The 21411-nt window shown below is 30.1% G+C and overlaps 1 protein-coding gene across 1 annotated transcript; it reads right to left on the reverse strand.

Annotated features, from left to right (window-relative positions):
• Positions 1 to 8229: 8229 nt before the first annotated feature.
• LOC100807428 (homeobox-leucine zipper protein ATHB-14-like) lies at positions 8230 to 14068 on the reverse strand. The gene is made up of 18 exons (XM_003546207.5): positions 13505 to 14068; positions 13153 to 13312; positions 12925 to 13040; positions 12737 to 12827; positions 12537 to 12632; positions 12318 to 12431; positions 12143 to 12226; positions 11575 to 11730; positions 11416 to 11490; positions 11223 to 11329; positions 10837 to 11026; positions 10504 to 10692; positions 10335 to 10415; positions 10090 to 10224; positions 9568 to 9893; positions 9160 to 9271; positions 8814 to 8963; positions 8230 to 8548 (listed from the first exon to the last, which is right to left on the reverse strand). Exons 1-18 carry the CDS (start codon positions 13714 to 13716, stop codon positions 8402 to 8404), a joined length of 2541 nt encoding a protein of 846 aa, XP_003546255.1. The 5' UTR covers positions 13717 to 14068; the 3' UTR covers positions 8230 to 8401.
• Between the last annotated feature and the right edge of the window lie 7343 nt (positions 14069 to 21411).

The following is a 21411-nucleotide window of genomic DNA, read 5'->3' on the forward strand; positions in this document are numbered from 1 at the left end:
GAAGGGGGAGGTTAAGAGCAAAAAAATATTACTTTTCCTTGCATTAAAGTGCTCTCTGGTTACACTTAATGTCAGTAAATGCACCAAAACATTAAACAGTAGAGATAATTTATCAATTGGTTTGGGACAGTTATATGCGTTCTGCACCAAGCGTATTATAAATTTGTTGAACAGTATTTGGTAGTACTAGTTGATAAATATTGCAGAAGTGTGCTGTTATCCTGCTAGTGCAACGTAAAAACTTTGTTCAGTTCTTTAGTCTAATCCATGCATTCAATTAACGCAGTTAAATTTTTGGCTAGTTAGTGTAGCAGAACAGAGATCCCCTGAGGTAAATGCAGCAACCAAGTGGGGTGCAAATTCAGACTTTAGCCGTAGCCATAAAATTTTAGTTGTTCCAACTTCTCATATCAATTACAAAATAATTATTCATAAAAATCCAATTCTAAATATCACAAAGTTTATAACTTACCGTTCAATTAACTTAACTAAACTCTAATGGTATATCAATTATTGTATTTGAACCTACGTATAAACAAAAAAAATGTTTTAGGTAAATAATAACGTACTGTTAAGAAATTAAAAGAAAATATTTTTATTGAAATACACAAAATTGCATTTGTCATGATTTTTTTTACACTCTTCTATATTTTACATAATAAATATTTTTTTAATTCTTTAATCAATATCCCAAAAATACTGATTAATAAGACCATATTTTCTAAACTCAAATATAAGTAAATTTTAACTATTTTAAACCTATGTAATAATATCTTTCCAAAAATATACTTCAATTAATTATGATTCTAACTCTTGCAATTCCTTTTTATTGTTGATATCAAATTTAATTAAAAGACTCTTTAGAAAAATAATTCATTTTTAAACGTGATTACATAAAGTTAGCTAATTTTATTTCCAGGGAGAGCGATAGTAACATCTAAGAGGTAATATAAAAAAAAACTAATTATGACGTGGTTGAAACAAAATAAAAAATACTCGTAGTAAACATTAACGAATATATTTATAGCATTTATTAATTATTTACAAATAATAATAAAAATATAATTTTGAAAAATGTCATATTAAATATTAACTCTTGAAAATATCAATGTACGTCATGCAGCGACACATGAGCTGGTTCCCACCACGTAGTCCCATCTTCCCATTAATTCACAATCGTAACATGAGCTTGAAGCTAACTAAAAAATACTTTTAAAAAATAAAACATATTTCCTTTTCTTTCGTTTAAGTTTCGAAGTTTTTTTTCCCTTTCTCTTATTTTATTTCTTCCACAGAAGCAGAAGGTAAAGCAAATCATAATGAATCCCACATTGCTACATTTCGTTAAATTCCAATGAGTAATACTACTAATAACTAATATCCTGTTTTCCACTTTCAAAAATCCTTCTCCCACACATCATTTGAGTTCAACATGAGTCAATGTTAATTCAAGCACACCATTAACTTAAGAAGCAATACACAAAAATAAATCATTTTCAAAATTTTCTCTAACAAATAATTTAATATAAAACTATAAGATAAATATTGAAAAATACCCAAGTCCCATATTTCCTGTCTCAATCCTTCGAGTGCGACTTATATATCTGTTGGACAACTTTAATGCAAATTAATTTTAAGATGAAATCTATAATGTGAGAGACCTAACTCAACCCCAAAAATAACAAATATCAACCTGTGTCTAAAAATATTGGTTAAGAAATTTAAAATAAAAATATTTTTATTGAAAAACAAAAAATTATATTATTCATAATCCTTTTTACATTCTCTTATAATTTTAAAAAAATATTTTTTTGTTTTATTTTTTAACTAATACCTAAGAACCTAAAAACACTGATTAACAAATAATCCTTAAAACTCAATGGTCAAAAGTCATATTTACTTTTCTGTTCTACAAATTATTATGGTGATCTTCATGATCACCCAAAATCCAAATCCCCCATTTCATTCAACCAAAATGGTAACAACCCAAACCACCACCACCCTCCCCTACCCACGTAACAAAACAAAGAAAAAACAAATCCCAAAGTCCCAGTCAACAACTTTCTCAAATTAAGACTCTAAATTTCCCAGACCATGATAGTCTAGTACCCTATTTTCCACCACTCCTTTACTACCTCACCCTCTTTAATTTCCTCTGCTAAAAATCTTAAAAAACCCTGCAAGGCTGCAACTGAAAGATATGTTTATAACCCCCCCACCCTTCAATTCAATTACACCCTTTGGTCAGATACTACCCCCCCAAGACAAAGGCATCACAAAGCCTAGCTAGCATATCCTATGTGACATAACAACAGCCCAACAACACCACCTAGGTCTCACTTTCCTTGGATTTTGAAAAGCTGAAGATCTTTGCACTTTAACATGTTGTGGAGGAACCAAACAGTGCCCAAATGCACGCTTATTCAGAATCTTTAATTCAAACAAAAAAAAAGAGCATTTTTCAATTTTCCTCTAGTAGTAGTATTTCTTAAAAGTGCTATTGTGTGTGTGTGCATGTGAAGCGTGAGACACATTATATGATAACTGCTATAAACAAAAAGTGGAAAGCGAGGGGTCTCCACGCGGAGCACAGATAAACACACTCCTTTCATCTTTCTGCTCTGCCCTGCACTCACCGTAACGCAACATTGACCCGCAAATAAGGTTCTTATGGTATTTTGTAATTACCATAAGACCCTTATGTGAAAAATGTTCAGTTTAAGATAACAAACTATTATTTATTTAAAAAAGACTAATCTGAACTGCAAGCATCTGTTTGTACGTGTAACCAAAGGTTAAATTTTACACTAAAAAAATGCTAAAAACACATTACTTAACACACTGATCTTTATTATTATCAAAATTTATTAAAAATTATAAATTTTTATGAGTCTCACTCATCTCTCATTTAATAACATTCTCTCCTAATCTTATAATTTTTAATAAATTTTACCCAATAAAAAACATATATATAAAAAAGAGTGGATTAGAAAATGCTTACCAGCATGTCTCTCTTTTATACTAAGAAGTTAGTACCTAGAAAGATTGGTTATATGAAAAGAAAAGACACTATAATAACTAGGAAATAATTTTGATTTATGAAAGGGTAGGGACAGAGAGAGAGTGAGAATAGGGCACGAGGCTCGAAACCACAGTGCCTTTCGCACTCAAACTTTAAAACGCCTCGAATTTCAATCGCTGAAAAGGATATCCTAAAGGGGGCCAAAATAAATAAAGACCTTTATTAAATATATATTTATATCCTACTACTGTATGTTTATGTATTTTATTTTTTACTTTGCATCATTGTATGCATACCAAAACAGAAAATGCGTTATGTATCATCATCATGTATGATCATGATTTTGTGTATGGCACTTACGACGCATACATATACATGCATATCGTATGTACTATGTACGTATTCTGAGTTAAGGGTGTTTTTGTTTGCAGTTGGGGGTTGCTTGCTGTCAGCATTAATGTAGCTGATCAACAAAGGGTAGAAGGACTCTATTTTAGAATCATAAACTTGAAGGTGTTGTCAAATGAGAAAATTTATAAAATTGAGTATGTTATTAAGATGATTTGTGAATATATTAACTTCTTAAAGCTTTACTCCTGAATGAAATATTTAATTTTTTTGCAGTTATTAAGAAGTAATGAAGTATTTGAAAAAAAATCAACTTTTAAGATCACTTTATTTATTCTTTTATAATATATGTATGTAGTAGGTTAAATGGATCGATCTGCAAATTTGCATACAAACAAAAGTAACAACACTCATTAATTTGCAGACTAAACATGCAAACTTGTACAAGACCACATTTAAATGGGTTGAATTTCACCATGTTCAAATTTGTGCAGACTGCAGATTAAATAGGCCAGCCTATGAAGTGCAACCTATTTACCTAGTTCTAAGTAACATTAATTGTAAATTTGATAACAGCAGAACTGCATGAGAATAGTATCAATAGTGAGGATGATGTCGGTAGTAGAAGTAATAATATTAGTGTGAGAGCAACAAAACCAAAAATTATTATAATTGAAGACATAAGATTTATATACGAATTATGGTCGCTGAATTTTAATTATATTTAATTTTATAAAATTCTGATTTTAATTTAAAACAACTTTCAAACATCATAACTATAATTTTAAGGTTCTTTTTTCATGTCTAATTCCATGGCAAATAACTTGATTAAATAATATAATCCATTCATTATTTAAATATTATACTTTATAATATCTAAGATCTCATGCAATAAAAGGATGGTGCAGAGGATCTGAACCCCCATATTCATGAAATGGACAGTAAAGTATATTAATTTTGCATAGTTACTTTACCGTATGTTTGGTAGAGGAAAAAAAACAAGAAAAAAAAACTTTAAAATTTAAATTGGAGGATTAATGAAAGAAAATAAAATATTTATTTTAAAAGTTAATTAATTTTTATTTTATTTTCTCTTGAACCCAATTGTTGTTAAAAAGTACTTAGAGTAACTGGGGGCATGGAAGCAAAGAACATGAAAGACATTTGATAGACAGTAGCAGCAGGAAGATGAGCAGCTTGAATTGGCAAATGGCAACTGTGCAATGGTAACCATTTCAATGAACAGAAAAGGAATATGAGACAAACATAGGCAACACGTGTGGGGCCTGGGACTTACCTAACTGTCTCTTCTCTGCTGTCACTCATGCAACAATACGTCTCTGTGTGTCTGATTATTAGATAAATAAATAAATAAAACGATCCATGATAACTATATTTACTCCATTTTCTGTTCAGCATTGAATTGATAAATAAAAATAAATTGATATAAGATTAATGATTACTATTATTATTAAAAAAAATAAAAATATTTTTCTTGTTTCATTCAATGTCTTTATTTTTTATATAAATTATACGATAGTATAAAGCAAAATTAATTTATTATTCATTTTCACTATTAAATAAAAATAAAAAATTTATTATTTTCTATCTTGCTGTAAAATATTTAAAAGGAACAAAATCATTTATTGCTCTTTATATCATTTTATTTTATTACCTCATTTGGTTTAATATTAATAATTTAAATTAATTTTATTCATTAAATATTTATTAAAAAATATTTAAAGCAGTAAGCATACCTAAAAAATTCTAAATACTATAAAAAAAATTCATTAAATTTATCAAGAGCGTTAAATAAAATATGTTATTATAAATTTCTTAGTATTTGTTTTGAATTTTTACAGATCAAATAAAAATTCATTAAATTTGTCTCGTTTGATAAAAATTTCCTAATAAATATAAAAATATTAATATTAATATTATGATATACTAATAACATTATTATTATTTTAAAATGTTTTTATTAATTTCATATTTATACTATATATTAAAGAAAATATATCATATTTTAATTCAATAATTTAATTTTGTTAGATAAAATTTATTTCAATAAAGACATACCAAATGTTTAATTATTAACATATTTTTTTATGTAACAATAATACGATTATAGCATGTTTAAGGTTTAATCACTGGAAAACAAAAACTCAATACAGGTAGGAAAATACACACTAAGTTTGTGTAAAAGGACTTAGTTTTTTTAAAAAAAATATGAGTAAATTTGAAAGGATTAATCTCATAATCAATAAACAATCAAAACTTGGAAGAATAACTATGCGATTTCACTTGCAAGTAAAAAATCCTAATTACGTTAATTATAAAGAAAAATACTGAAAAACAACATTATTTCTTGCATGTAAACGTGAGCTTGAAGGCTCAGACTCTTTGAACAGAATTAAATAGATAAAGCATACATCCATTTCAATTCCATAGTTCAAATTGGTTTCAACATAATATATTTGCAAAATTGATTTACTAGCTAAGTCTTGTTATATTTTAAAATTTATTATCTTAATTTCTAGAATTAATTTTAAACTTGAAAAGGATTAGAACTACGATATACTTGAAAGTGTTGATGTTTTTTTTTTTTTTTTGTAATCAATGTTTAAAATTTAATAATTAACGGCTTATGGGGATTCACACAGTAAATTTTAAAACATAAAAGGATTGAAACAATTCATTAAAAAAAGTAAGGAAACCGATTTAATGAAATAAACGAGACAGCAGAACCAATTTTAACATTAAATCCAGCAGAATATCCAGATATGAGAGAGAGGGACAGGATCCATCGGATAAGGTAGGGATATGACAGGCACAGATTTGTGATGGATCAACAGAATGATGTCGTCACCCCTTGACCATATTTGGAAGGGAGATTCTGTGGGCCCCACATATCTCTATTCCCCAATGCATTTCCCAGCCACATTTCATGCCCATACCCTAAAACTCAAACAAAGCCTCTTTTCCATATTTTGTTTTTTGTTTTCTTTTTAAGTAAAATTAAAAGAATATATAACAAAGCACTCTCATCTTTTGAATGTTGCTATAAAGCAACTAATTATCATCCCTTTAGTACAATAGAAAGACATGAAGAAAAAGGGTCACCTTAATTTTTTCTCGGAGCACATATTTGGACACCATTAAATGTTAATGAAATAAGATATGAAAAATGTTAACTAATATTTAAGAATATTGATTAAAAATTTTGAAATAAAAATATTTTTATTAAGAGACTGAAGATTATGTTTCTTGATCTTTATTATGTTTCTTTGTCTCAATTAAATCACAAAGCTTCATCATTGCTACTAGAAAGCACTGATCCACCAAGTTTAAAATCTTTATTCATGTCAAACTTCCTAGCATAAGTTTGTCCTAGAGCATGTAACATAGTACCAACATTATCCGCAATAAGCTCTTCCTTTTATCTCGCTATCAGAAGACTTTCTCCAACGGAAAGAGATATTCGGACACAAAAACAAACATCATCGCTTGTGACAACTAACGCTTTTTGTGATTAAGAATTTCTAACCATAATATCCCTTTGTTTCATACATTACATTATGTTGGTTACTTGGTTTGTATTGCATAATAATAGTGTTACTTGTGTCCTGGTCAGCATGCTCACAAGACTCAAACCCATCACAACAATGGTAAGCGTAGGTGACTAGGTGCATCTATTACTTGCGTGTCACTTTCTTGTGCATACTTGCATTGTCATGCAGAAAATTTCCATTCCATTCTAAAATGTTCGAGGCTTTTCCCATATAAATAAGGTTGAATTTGTTGTAGGTTTCTTCTGACACAATCTTTCACAATTACTCCATCCTGCACAGCCATCATATCATATCCTTAGACAAGATTAGAGGACTCTTTCATACCTCTTTAGCGTTGAATTAATGCTTGCCATGACGCCAAAATATCTCGTTGAATGACAAGGGAGAGGGCTAGTATTGACTTTTTTGAAGCCTTAACAGATTCCTTTGATATCATTTGAGTTAAGAGCAACTTTTATCCATAACAGCCATTGGGTATAACGGGATAAATTTTAAAATAAATAATTATGTTCCAAGTTGAGTTTGAAACAATATTTTTTAGCTTAAAAGTTAGATTAGAAAAAGTTATCATCCTACTACTTGGCATGTACCATTTTTCATAACAAAGGATCCCTTAAAAGCACCTGAAAAACAATACAGCTAGCGAACTTAATGCACTACAACATGCGATTCCCATTGCACTCTTCTAACTCCACTCCTTAATCATAACACCGTTCTGAAATAGACTGAGTCATGTTTGGATAGGCGATGCAATAACCGCACCTTATTTTTCCACGATCAGATTGAGAACACCATATCACTCACGGTAATTTATTTATTTTAATTTCTTAGACTAAAAAATAGCTTATATATCACAAAAATGCAAATTCATCGAGTGATAGGAAAGAGCCCCGGATAAAAGTTACTTTTTTATGTCTTCAGACTAAAAGATACTATCATATATCCAAATTCAACGTATATAAATGGTTAAAATATTAGCTCAGAAAAATGCATCGTGAGACATTCATTGGCCGTTAAAAGTTGAAACCAAGGCACACTTTTGCTTTAGAAGCAAAGCAAAAACACCATCATGACCATCGTGGTTTGTGAAGGAAGAAAAAGAGACAACCTGTTTACCCCTGATGTTAATATCAAAATGCCCCTAGATCATATCAAAATACCCCTAGGTAAGTGTAAAAGCAAAACCAATCAATGACAATTTAAACAAGAACACCATCAGTACAGTCTCAATAGTCAATACCATGTAAATTATTTCAAAGTAAACGGTGGAATGAAAACTATCAAGGATTTCACCAAATTAACTAGATATTTTATATAATAGCGAATAAGTAACTCCATACATAGGGCATAAAGAAAAGCTGACATTAGTACATTTGTCTGTGATAGTATTATCTGATAATTAAGTACTGAATATAAATTAGTAGCAGATAAAATAAGTAGTTTCTAGATGGTTCATCCATTATACAAAAGACCAATTCATGAACATGAATGCTAGGCAGTGATTAGAATCATCATCATTGAGGACTTTCCATGCAACAGCCTGCTCATAAGATACTGGCCGATTCATACTTGATGCACATATTCCTGCTGGGAGATATGCAAAACCCTGAAAAGAAACAGAAAAGTAGAGAATGTCACACATAAGATAAACAGAATATATAGCAAAGGAAAGGGTAACAATTAAGCAAATTGGAATAGATGTATCCTAGATTTTGAAACACCAAACTCATCATGCTTTTCAAAATTTACACATCATTATGTTTAGAAAGATTATAGATGTTACTCATTTCTATGCAAGCATACATAATCCAGTACTAACTCCAAGGACCAAAAGCCCAAACTAACAGAAAGTGTAGTTTACTATCAAGTACCTGTTGCATTATCTTGGAGAACTCACAGCAAAGAATCTTCCTGCTAGATTCATCAAGAACTTTATCAAGCATTATATCTTGAAGGGCGACAAGAGTAGTTTCAAGCATGTCTAACCCAGCTTGGTTCGCAAAGGTAAACACTGGAGATGCCTGCAATAATTTTAGAAGTACACCACTCAATGGAAAGATTATTGGCCAAAAGAATTGCACATTCTTCCAAAACATAGAGCACACTGTATAATATATAAGAAATATAATATATTATTATCAACAAAGTCCTCTGACAACTAAATGATTTTTCAAATTCCAATAAACAAGAACTTAAAGAAGCGATGCAAGTGATTACATTTGTTTTCACAGAACAGCACATGATTGCATCGGGATGGTGCCAAAGTTGCTTCAAGATTGCATCACCAGCTGTGGACTCAGCTTTAAAAAGCTCCGTACCAGTGTGCATCCTGAAAGGAAACACATTACACTGTCAGACAAAACAGAATTAAGACCTGGAAAATTAAGCTACCGCTGAAGCACATGAATACATGTTTGTACAACACTTTCAAACGAATCCACATCCCAAGAGCATTAAACTCAGTTACCAACAAATGAAATAGATTATGCTGGTAACTAACAACCAATCTACAAACAACACATTTCTAAAGGCACTTCAACAATCCACTAAATACAACTCCAATACAAGTATAGTCAAACCCTTCAGAAAGCTAAAATATGCAGTCAAAATTAATATAAAACAAACCTATAGCTTCTAAAGATCCACCGGGCTAAGGTAAGGGCCTCAGGCGAACCAGGAAGAGACTTTGGAGCCAACTGGGTATTGAGCCTGGAGGGAGCAATTGCCATGGCAACCCTCTGAACTGATCCCACAACACTACGCACATACTGGCGAGCCATAGCAGCCACATTGTCCCGTGTATGGTTCTCAAAGGTAAATTGGAAAGCAATAGTGAGGACCGACCTAAGGTTGTACCCATTCAAGTCTGCTTCCCCAGCTGGACGGGCATTACCAGAACCTACTTCCATCGTTGATGCCAAATCTAATGTCCTAGTTGGAGCTGGACCATCCTGAGATGTAAAAGTAATGGGATAAGAAACATTACAACAGATTCTTATCTGCCAATTGGATTATACTATCATAACCTTGGAGACTAGGATGAGAACTAAAGTACCAAATTTCCAAATTACAGGCAAAGTAATTAACAGTAGTTTCATGACCAAGCTCTAGGAAAATCATAAAAGTCGCAAAGAAATGAAACTCAACTGATTTAGGATCCAACGGAATGACACGAAAACCAGATGGCAGTAACAGAGCATCATCAGCAAATGACTCATCAATAGGTGCAAACACAAGTTGAGCACATGCCCCAACTGCACTTTCATCAACTCCACTGCACAGCTGTCACATCAAGACACATAACAAAAGGGTCATCAAGTGTCACACACAAAATAGCTATAGCTTCCTAGTTATATAAGATATGCAAACGGTAATAAATTCACACACACTACCTGCAATAGATACATATCGCGTGCCATCGCTACGTCCTCAGGAGAAAATGCATGACCCTCTATTCGAACTACCTCCAGGAACTGCACCATTGCAGTATGTCACAATTGAGCATATACCATATGTTTTAGGAATACAGAAAGGAGGTTATCACATAGTTCAGATTAATACCTCCTCGTGCTCAATAGTATGAGCAAGGGGTAAAATGACCTGGGTGCTGGGGAAGCCTCCAGGTCTTGCACAAGGAACTGCATAGGGACTAGCTTTAAGGCATGCGGCAGAGTATGCATCAACTCCATAATCAGCCCACTCTGATCGATGCTCCCTCAAAAACCGAACAAGCAAAGCAGGAGGAACATTCTGTAGAGAAACATTGTACAAGAGATGATTATGATGAAAATTTAGAAGATGCTTAGCAAATTAGGAAACAAAAAGACAAATTTTGAATAGTATATATTAATATTATTAACATTATGCCTGAGCCCATAGAATTGTTTCAGGTACCTGCAGGAGCATTGATGCCTTGGCACACAAGACCCCACCTCCAAATGCTGGAAACATTGATGCGTTGTAATTGGAGCCCAAAAATTTGTTTGGAGATGAGTTTATGGCTATAGTCACATCTTCCACTCCATCAGTACCCATCAGTGACCAGCCATCATCAACAAACCCATTCACAGCATCATTAAAGCCCCTAAGGAATGCAATTTCAATAAAAACTTAGCAATTACGATGCAGTGATAATGGACAAGCTTGAATTTTAGCAAGAATAAGAATGATTAATGAACAAACTGCTACTTAATCACATCAAGTTTAAAATGTGCCAAGTCAATAACTAAAATGCACAAAGCATATGTTAGAACTACCAAGGACATTAATGCCTGCCTTACCTGCAAAGTCTCTGGCTAAATGTTCTTAAAACAGCAGGCTGGCGTCCACCACCATACTGAATTTCTCCACTTGATTCTAGTGCTATCTGTCTTATATGTTGCAAGGCCTGCATAGTCAATTTTAAAATACTCAGTCACTGATTTTTGAAAAAGTTAAACATATCTAATTCATTTAACAAGCAACTAATCTTACAGCAATTGTCAACTTCTGAGCCAAGATTTTTGATGATTCATACAGCGGCCTCAGTACTTCAGGTACACTCCAGACCTGCATTCAATAAGTTAAACAACTAAGGACTATAAGTTCTGGAATATTAAAATTCTAAAATTGACTTGGATATCTATTACTTACATCTAAATCAATATGATCAACAATATGAATAATGGATCCACCACCCTCACATGGTCTAATTAGAAAACCACTGGGAAGCATTTCAGCTCTTACAAAAGTAGTAGAAGGAGGCCCTGCTGGGCCACCAGTTGAGGATGTCAAGGATCTCTCACATATCTGCCAACATGATAATTCCAATTAGCCAAATTTGTTTTAAAATAAAAAATCATTCAACATTATGCAATGTGTTGACATAAAACACACCGTAAGCCACACCCTGTAAGCAAAAGCTTCAAATTTTTCATAACAGTTCTAACATCAAGTAGACCAAAAATCACAATGGAAGCAAAGTAAGGAGGGCAGAACTTAAACCAAAAGAAGCCAAGTCTTGTCAAATGGGCAGCTTGCTTGTGCTAATGAACTAAAATATTTGAAAAATACTCTCTCCTTTCTAATCAAAAGACAGGGAGAATAATACTGGGACCAGTTCAAGAAATGACCATTTTCAGCATATGAGAAATGAACAGTCATTTAACCAGGGCATTTGTTTGCTAAGAAATATATAATAGGATTAAATTCTTCTCAATACCACAAGACTTCCATCTTCCAAACTTGTCGTGTATCTCAGTGTCCAAAAGTCCCGTGCTGCTGCCAAAGTTGTGGGCGCATATGTCTGATTAAAATAAATGAATCACATGTCAACAAAACAACCAAGAAACCTAAAAACATAAAATCATTCAAAGTGAAGTAAATAGCTACCAGACCTGCATGTACATGAGCTCTATGGTGCCCCCATTTCCAGTGGGGACTATACTCAACACATCCACGCATCGACAGTCACGATACCACGACTGTCGATCTTTGAGAATTTCAGCAACCTGACATAAACAACAGTCACAAACACAAACTAATGAGAGTAAAGAAAAGACATTTTTCATTGTTCAACATTGTGAAAAAAAAGGAAAATGGAGCCAATAACATACCTTAGTGGGCTCCAGGCTCACAAGGCCGCAGGCTCGTGCTGCCACGCCACTACAGTTGCGGGAAACAGCTACGATTCCAATGGAATCCGGACCAGGCTACTCATTGAAAATCACAATGAACAAACACACAACAACAATATCACAAATTTATGAAATATACATACAAACACAAGCAATTAAGAATATTAAAAAGGGCATACCTTCATCCCAATCATCTGGACCCAGTCGACAGCAGTTCCAGTAGCCTTGGAAAGGAACTCTGCCAGGGTCTCCTCAGCTATGGCGAGAAGACTGAAACAAAAATGAACAATGATGGTATTATTACCATGAAAACATTGAAATGAAAAATAATAAAGAAGTACGTGTTATGTTATGTAATGTTACTTACCCAGCTGGGTTGTTAGCATCCCGGTTGGGATGCTGAGGTGTTGGGTTTTGCTGTTGGTTTTGACCACTCATTACCACAGACTCACAGCTATTGTCTGTGGTAGTACCAGCAGAAGCCTGTTCAAAGTTCAAACCAAAACATGGTTCAGCCATTAATATATTCAGAAAATACAAAAAGCATTCACAAAATGAAGAGAAGAAAGACAGAGAGAGAGATAGAGAATATCACAGTGTGTATCTGTTGCTTCATGTAACCATTCTCATACACCAGATGAGAAACCTGCTTCTGCAAACGGTCATTCTCCTCCATTAACAGCTTGTTCATTGCAGTCAGCTTTCTGTTCACTGTCTGCAAGCGAGAAGCTTCCTTCCTCTGCTTCTCACGACACCTACACACCAAAATTCACCAATGCCTTCTAAGAACAATAAAAAGAAACACAAAATAGGAACTAAAAAAAGTTGCGTTCTTTCATTGAGACAAGATAAAAAAAATAGGTGAAGTTGAAGGCTTTTTTTGAGGAAGAATAAGAAATGGGAGATTTTGGCATTTGGGTTATTTGAAATTTTGAAAAGAAAGACACCTTCTATTCTGGAACCAAACTTTGATCTGTTTGGGTTCAATGTTGGAAAGTATGGGGCACTCTCTGATGAGTTGCTGCCTCCTCAAGGAACTTGGCTTAGGGCATTCAGCATAGACCCTCTCCAAAGCCTCAACCTGCTCTGGTGTGTACCTCACATACTTGCTTGAATCCATCTGGTTGTTGGCTGAGTCCTTGTGCATAGAAAGTGCCATCACTCTAAACACACACACCCTATTCTTCTCTTAACACACACACGCACACTATTTGAAGAAAATGGGATTGGGAGGGAGGGAGTGAGTGAGAAAGAAAGAAAGAAAAAAAGGAACTAGTTAATTGGTTCTTCTTCTTCACTGTTCTTGGTGTTAGTCTCGGGCAGGCTCTCTTCTCCAAGAGAGCCTCCACTCTCCTTCATTAGATGCTGCTCAGTTCCTTCAAAATCCAACTTAGAAGAGAAACTAAAGGGGGGAAACAGTGGTCTTTATCGCCCTCCACACACCAATCTCGAGATTGTGAGAGAAAGAGAGAAAAAGAAAGGAGAAAGAGATGGAACAAGAACTGAGGAAGAAAGAATGTGTTGTGTGTTTTTATGTGTTGTCTCTGTAACAATAAAATAATATTATATTATTATGTATTGTAACATAACATACCATAAAATAAGTGTGATAGTATGTAATAGTGTAATGGTAGTACTGGCTGAAAAAAAGCAAACAGAAAAAACAAACAACAACCAAAGGGTAATTAAAGGGACTTTAATTTGTTACTACTGAGTTATTTTATTTTTCCTTTTTTGGTTGCTGCTGCAGTGCCATACTCTTTTCCTCATTAATCATGGTTACAGTTTGATGCAAAAATAAAAAGGAATTTCTAAAGAAAAAAATGTATAAATAAATGAGAGGACAGCACAAGAGCACAACAGAGACCATTTAAAGAAAAATATAAGTAATATAAAATTGGTGATATGATATAAAAAATATAAAAAAATATTGATGAAATTATTAAAATAAAAATATATTTGTGTATTGTTGATATTTGTTAAGCAGCACTCTTTCTCTTTCTCTCTCTGCAGGAAAAAGATACTAGTATATAGTAGCAGGCACGCAGCCACACCAACAGTGTATAGATGTTGTAGCTTCTCTCTCTTCATGAACGCATGTTTCAAATTCAAGGGTGATGATGATATGATATGTTGTTATGCATGCATAAATGTATGTACATGTAAATGTAATTATGGTACATGATGGATGCATGAAAGAGAGAGTGTACTATGTACGTACGTAAAGAGAGTAGACAAAAAAGACGGACAAATTTTTGGCATCACATTTGATTGCTGGGTGAAAATGTTAGCAGGATCCCATAAAATTGGCTTCACCTTGATTTTCTTTTTATTATTTATTTTCTCTATTATTTTAGCATTTCTTTCTACTTTATACAATTGTTGCCAAGATTTTTTAGTGTGTATCATTTCTTTTTGCTTACACTATCTTACTTTTTTTTTTTACCTACAACATAAAAAAATAATCCTTTTTGAAATATGGTGAAATTAATTTTTTTTCATACGTAAACTCACAAAATTCCTATTTCAATTTATAACATTTTTCTTCACAAAATTCACATTTCAATTATAAGAAGATGACAAACTAACTATAAAGTTGGACATTTTTTATATAAAGAGATAAGTCTTTTCCAAAATTAACAGTATGTCTTTTTTTGCAGTAGGGTAACATATGTTTCTCTTAAACTTTTATATAAATACATATATCTATTGACTTTCTTTAAAAAAAATTCTTATATAGTATTGCATTTATTACGATAATTGCTTCTGATTGAATATCTAATTGATTAATTGAACTTGTAATAATTTTAATATATTAATTGCATAAAAAGTTTGCCTCATAATATTAAATAAAATTACTCTTTTAATGATATAGAGATCTATAATTCAATGATAATATACTATTTTATATTAGTAATATATCAAAAATACTAACCATTTTTATTCAATCACTTGATTAATCCATGGATATTTTATTCTCTATTGTATTTTTTTCATTTTTTTATTATTCGAAATAATTGCGTCGTTTAATAATTAATTTATAACATATGAATAAGTAACATATGATAATATAAAGGATTTTTATATTTTTATTTAATTAAGAACTATTATGTAAGGACGTATGCTAATTGTTTACTTTTTATAATTATTTTATTTAAAATTATATTAAAATAATTTTTAATTAATATTAAAAAACTTTTAATACTAATAATATATGTCTATTAAACTCATTTTATTTTATTACATATAAATTATTTATATGATATCATATGATTTGATTAAGTCAATTCAACCTATATTATAAACGAACATATTTTAAACATGTGTTAGAACGGTAATGACCCGTAGAAATACACGAATATCATACTAGTTTAACAATTAAAAGGATAAGCTTGCTAAACTTAAAAAACAATAAATACAAAAAAAATTAAAGCCTCCTATTGGAGAATGACAAATTTAATTAATTAATATTAATCAAATCAAATGTTTACAAGTAAATAAAAGAGTCATTTTTTTAATTATAAAATTAAGAAAAATAACCAACAAGTTAAATTCTTTTCAACTTGTTCCAACTCATTTTGGAGGTGGATTAAGTAAAGTGGGTAAATTAAACTGATGGATTTTAAATCCCAACTCATCCCTATTTAATTTTATTTATAAAATGTGAGTCTTCAGTTTTTAATAATTTTTTAAAGAACTATCTTCTTCTTTACTTAGCCGTGCATCTTTTTCCACCACTAGCGTTTTTTTTATATATATTTCTTACAGTATAACTTAATTTAAATTTAAATATTCAATCTGCATATCAAATTAAATTTTAAAAATATCATTATTTTAAATATTTTTATAAACATATAAATGCAAAGAGTTTCCTTAGTTGTTATTATATTAAATTAGTGATAATTCTTAATTTCAATTTGATGTTTTGATTTTAAATTTACACATTCCATATCTATAAGGCTATAACGTATAATGATTCAAATAATGTATTTCTACAATTTTCTCTTAAATTTTAAAAGTCTTAATATTTATACACATATAATTGCAAAGAGTTTCCTTAGTTCTATTTTTTATATTATATTTATTATTATTAATCAAAATATCTATTTCTAAAAAAATGTTTTTCTTTATAATTTTTGTTTAAATTTAAAAACATCGATGCGTTACAGGAAAAAACTTACTAGTTTAGACTTGTGAAAGTAGCTTATTATTATCGTCGTATGATTTTTTGTCTTGTTTTAGTAAATTTTATGATGATTGATTTTTTTTAACTTGAGTTTTACAATGAAATTTATGATATAAGTTCTTGTATATATATATTATATAAAGTTTTCTTTTAAAAAGTTGCAAGTTAAATAATAATTTTACTATAATAATCAACCTATTCGCGAACTTGCAAATGATGAATGAAAGTTCAAGTTGAGGCAAAATTGACAGCCCAATATGATTAGGAGTAAAAGTGAGATTTTAACTTAAAGGATTTTTTATTGTTTATTTTTCAAACATCATACCTTATCTCAATTTTTGGGGCCATAACATAATCAACATCAAAATTTGAATAGACACCCATTACCAACTATGACGAGTGGGAATGGGAGTGGGAGTGGGAGTAAAAGGATTCAGTAGATGTTTGCTAAATGGTATATATATCATTCTACTAATCTTTTATCTTTCTGCAAATTCTCTTTCTTATAAAAAAATATTGAATGGAAAATTAAATACATTTCATTTCATATTTTAAAAATATAAAGCTTCCTTACTACTTACCGAGCAAAGTAAATAGGATGATGTTGTATGGAGATTTAGAATTATTTGCACTACTATAAAAAAATAAATTTTAGTATCATCCTATTAATATCATTTATCGATGTTAATGATTTAGTGTGATTTTAACATCAATTATTTTAAAATTGATGTCATCTAAGCACTTACAACATCAATTTTAAAATAACTGATGTTAATATAAATTCTTTTTCTTTAATTATTTATATATTTTTAAAAAAACCATATATTGAGTTATTAATTATATTTTAATTAAAAAATATAATAATTAATAAATAATAACAAATTCAAAAGGTAAGCATTTAAAAATGAAACTAAATTTTTAAAATAAATTATGTAATTTTAACTCTATTATTTTATGATTATCATTTAAATATAACACATATTTATATTAATTATTACATATTAGTTCATTTAAAAATAAAATAAAATAAAGATTGTTTTTAATAGTAGAGTTTAACTTGTTGATGAGTAGTTTTTAACTCAGTTGGTGATTGATTGAATTAATAAGTGATCAAAATAGTGCAGGCAAGGATTAATCCTAGGACTCGATTCAATGTGGTTAGTATGCACTCACAATTGAAAATTCAATTGTATATTAGGAGCTTGAGATGATAAACTCGGTCTTTTATATACATTTTTTTTTTAATTTCCGCACTAGATGATGTATACGAGTTAACATTGGTTTTTTAAAAAATGGATGTTAATAACAATTAATGTTGATTTTTTTAAAAATCGATGTTGTTAGTCCCAATTAACATTGGATTTTAAAAAAATTGATGTTGTTAATAATAGTTAACATTGATTTTTTAAAAAATTGATGTTGATATGTCGTTTTATAACTTTCTTTTTTCACAATTTTTATCATATAACATTGACTGTTTAAATAACTGATGTTATATTTATCAGTTAACATCGATTTTGAAAAATCGATGTTAATGATATTACTTTCAACATCGATTAATAATCGATGTTGAAAGTTTTAAATAACCGATATAAAAACCTTATTTTCTAGTAGTGTTGATTACATATATGTAATTTTATGATCCATTATTATATGATTTTGAATAAATTTCAATAAAAAATAAAGAGTATTTGAAAGGTGTATTATTGACATGTATCATGAATGCAAATAGCATTATTTAAGGAAAAAAAAACTACTACGCATTAATAATTGGGGAGATAATATTATAAAAAATAGTATTAGCAACATATTTTCTACTACATTTCTTCTAATGTACATTTTATTACTAGTTTAAACGTATGAGAAATTACCAAAACAAATACTAACAATATAATTTCTAACATATTCTTTTAAATACAAATTAATTATTAGTTAAAATTTATTAAGAATAAAATATTGTTTGAGACTCACGTTCTTTATCTAATGAATTTCATATGTGATGTTATAGTTTTCAATAAATATTAAGTACCAGTTGAAATTGTGTCACAGGTTTAATTAATAAATGATGAGTGGAGTTTATTGATTAAGAAATGAAACTTACAAAATTATGTAACTCTACTAAATTTCAATTAATTAAAAAACGTTTAAAAAGTGTTTTCCTAGTATTTTTCTTGTAATGAATTAAAATAATGGTCCAATTATATGTTTTTTTTAAAAGAAAAAAAAATGTAAAAGAAATCCGTCGCATAGCTTAGTCCAAAAATCTTCCTCGTATGTGGAATAACTAACATGATCTTGTTTGCATTTTCTATATTTTTAATTTGAATACTTTGTCAATTCTAAGAATTTACTTAACCGGTGTCCGGTGGGATCAATCGAACATGTTTAATAAATTTCTATCAGAGTCAGCGAAGAGCACCAAGAAATGTTATTCACATGATTTAAGACTATGTGATGGTTTCGGAATTGCATGCATGCACCCATTGGCGATTTCTAAGTCAACTTTGATTCGTAAGTGGTTTTATGGTCATGAGATTTTTATAAATTAGAAAGCTATTAATAGTATGCAAGTCTCTCAATTTTTCATATATATATAAAAGAAGAAATTATATTATATAAGTGTAATTTTACCAATTATTATATTATTTTTATGATTTAATATATAATATGATTTTTATTGATTTAATCATTAAATTATATCTACATATTATCAAAATCATCTATCAAAATCATCTGAATCAAATTTTGTTAAAATTAAACAAAAAAATGATAATCGAATGATTCATATTTTTGTATATTTTGAAATATTTATATTACATCAATTTTAATCTATATAAACGAAATGATAAATGAGTTTGGATTAATATAAAATTTTATATATATAATATATGTGAAAAAAAAAATCGATCCAACAATAATTTTTTTTAAAATTATGCAATTAGAAGTTATAAAATTATATAAAAATTAAATCAATATAATTTAATTATATATATATATATATATATATATCATTTATTTAAACCAACATAAATTAAAGGATAACAATGTAATTTTAGTTTATTTATTATTTATTTTCTGAAAATGCATATTCCCAAATTCCTCTTTTCTCTTTCCACCGGGTTCTACATTTTGAAGCCACGTTGGTTCTTACTTCCCCTGTACACGCACACCCTTTTCCTCCTATCAACCAATCCAACATAAAGTTTCCCCTTTCTTTTTCCTTTAATGTCAGTTTGTGAATTTATTTAGTTTACTTAATTTTGTTTTTTTGCTTGAAATTGATCCTTTGGTTCATGCTCCAATTTTGTTGAATTAGACTTTAACTGGTGTCATGAAATATGAATGGCCGAAATTTTTTTGTGGTGGTGTCTGCAATCTGAAATTGAAGAAAAAAAAATTGCTACCTTCTACGGTGTCCGTCATCGTTGAGACCTCCGAGTGGTGAGTCTTCATGAACGACTATGCGGACAACTTCGTTTTGGACGACCAAAGTGGCTTGTGCAAAGTTATTTTATTTTGCCCTAAATAAAAGAAAAATGATTTTATTTCCAGTAAAAAAGTGTTGATGGCTAATATACCTCGTTTACTTTTTGAGTGGGTGTATTTAACATACCCCACACACATATTGTATAAGAAATCAAATTTTGTTTTTTTAAAGAAATAAATCATATTATGTTGTTTGGGGCTATATCCGATTCGAATTCTACAGAATAATGATGATTATACTGCAATCAAATATATTATTAATTAGGATAAAATTTGAACCCTCTTTTAAAATTTGTATAACATGACGATCTTATAGTGTGTCTTTTCCTTTCCAACAAAAAGGGATCTATGATCTATGAAGGACATTGTGAGATAATTAAGAAATTTGAGAGTTGAATACTCAGCTAATTATCATGATTTCTAGCTAGCCTTATAATAACAATTAGGATTCCACACACAAACACACTTGCTACGTCAGGTTCAAGTTCAAGTGGGAAGGCAATAGTTACTTCCTCAAGGTTAATATTGTTTTGTTTTTTTTAGAGGCAATCTGGTTAATATTGTTCCCATTCAAAATGGAAATAAATAATTCACCGATTATAGTTTTGCATGAAAATCATATTTATAACTATACCTAAATTATTTACCCATAATTTTAAAGAGAATATACCAAACTTCTCCTGAACAATATAACATTGATGAAACTTTTTGACTAGAGAAAATTTATAGAATTGATAACTACAGTATACGTACCTAATTATAACGAAGAAAAAAACATATTTCACTAAATAGCGCTTCCTAGTATACATAATACTACGCACATGTCTACATTCATTTGGACAATATCCAATGTTATAATTAATCTCAATTCCAAATTTTCGTCATCGAGAAGTCACCTATATATATATATATATATATATATATATATATAACCATGCTTATCGTCGCGAGCTAGCTAGGCATGCACGACAAATATTTATATAAAATTCTCATGAGTGTATATTTAGTGATTAAGGAGAAGTTAATGATGAGTACTGGCTTAAAGAACACTAGTGTATCCCAGTGTAGAATCTAAATGCTTTAATTACGATTAAGTGTTGAATAAGTTTTAGGCCTGCAAGCTAGTTAGCACATCTGAAACCCCGAAACCCAACTTTGTGGTTGAGATCCACCAAGCACCAA

This window comes from Glycine max, chromosome 15 (assembly GCF_000004515.6).
Source record: "Glycine max cultivar Williams 82 chromosome 15, Glycine_max_v4.0, whole genome shotgun sequence".
Classification (NCBI taxonomy): Eukaryota; Viridiplantae; Streptophyta; class Magnoliopsida; order Fabales; family Fabaceae; genus Glycine; species Glycine max.

Coding starts and splice junctions, on each gene's coding strand:
- LOC100807428 (XM_003546207.5), bottom strand. CDS start 13,716: ATGGCACTTTCTATGCACAAGGACTCAGCCAACAACCAGATGGATTCA. Junction 12,828..12,924: donor GATGCTAACAACCCAGCTGG/GTAAGTAACATT, acceptor TTTTTGTTTCAG/TCTTCTCGCCATAGCTGAGG. Junction 11,330..11,415: donor CTCAGAAGTTGACAATTGCT/GTAAGATTAGTT, acceptor TTGACTATGCAG/GCCTTGCAACATATAAGACA.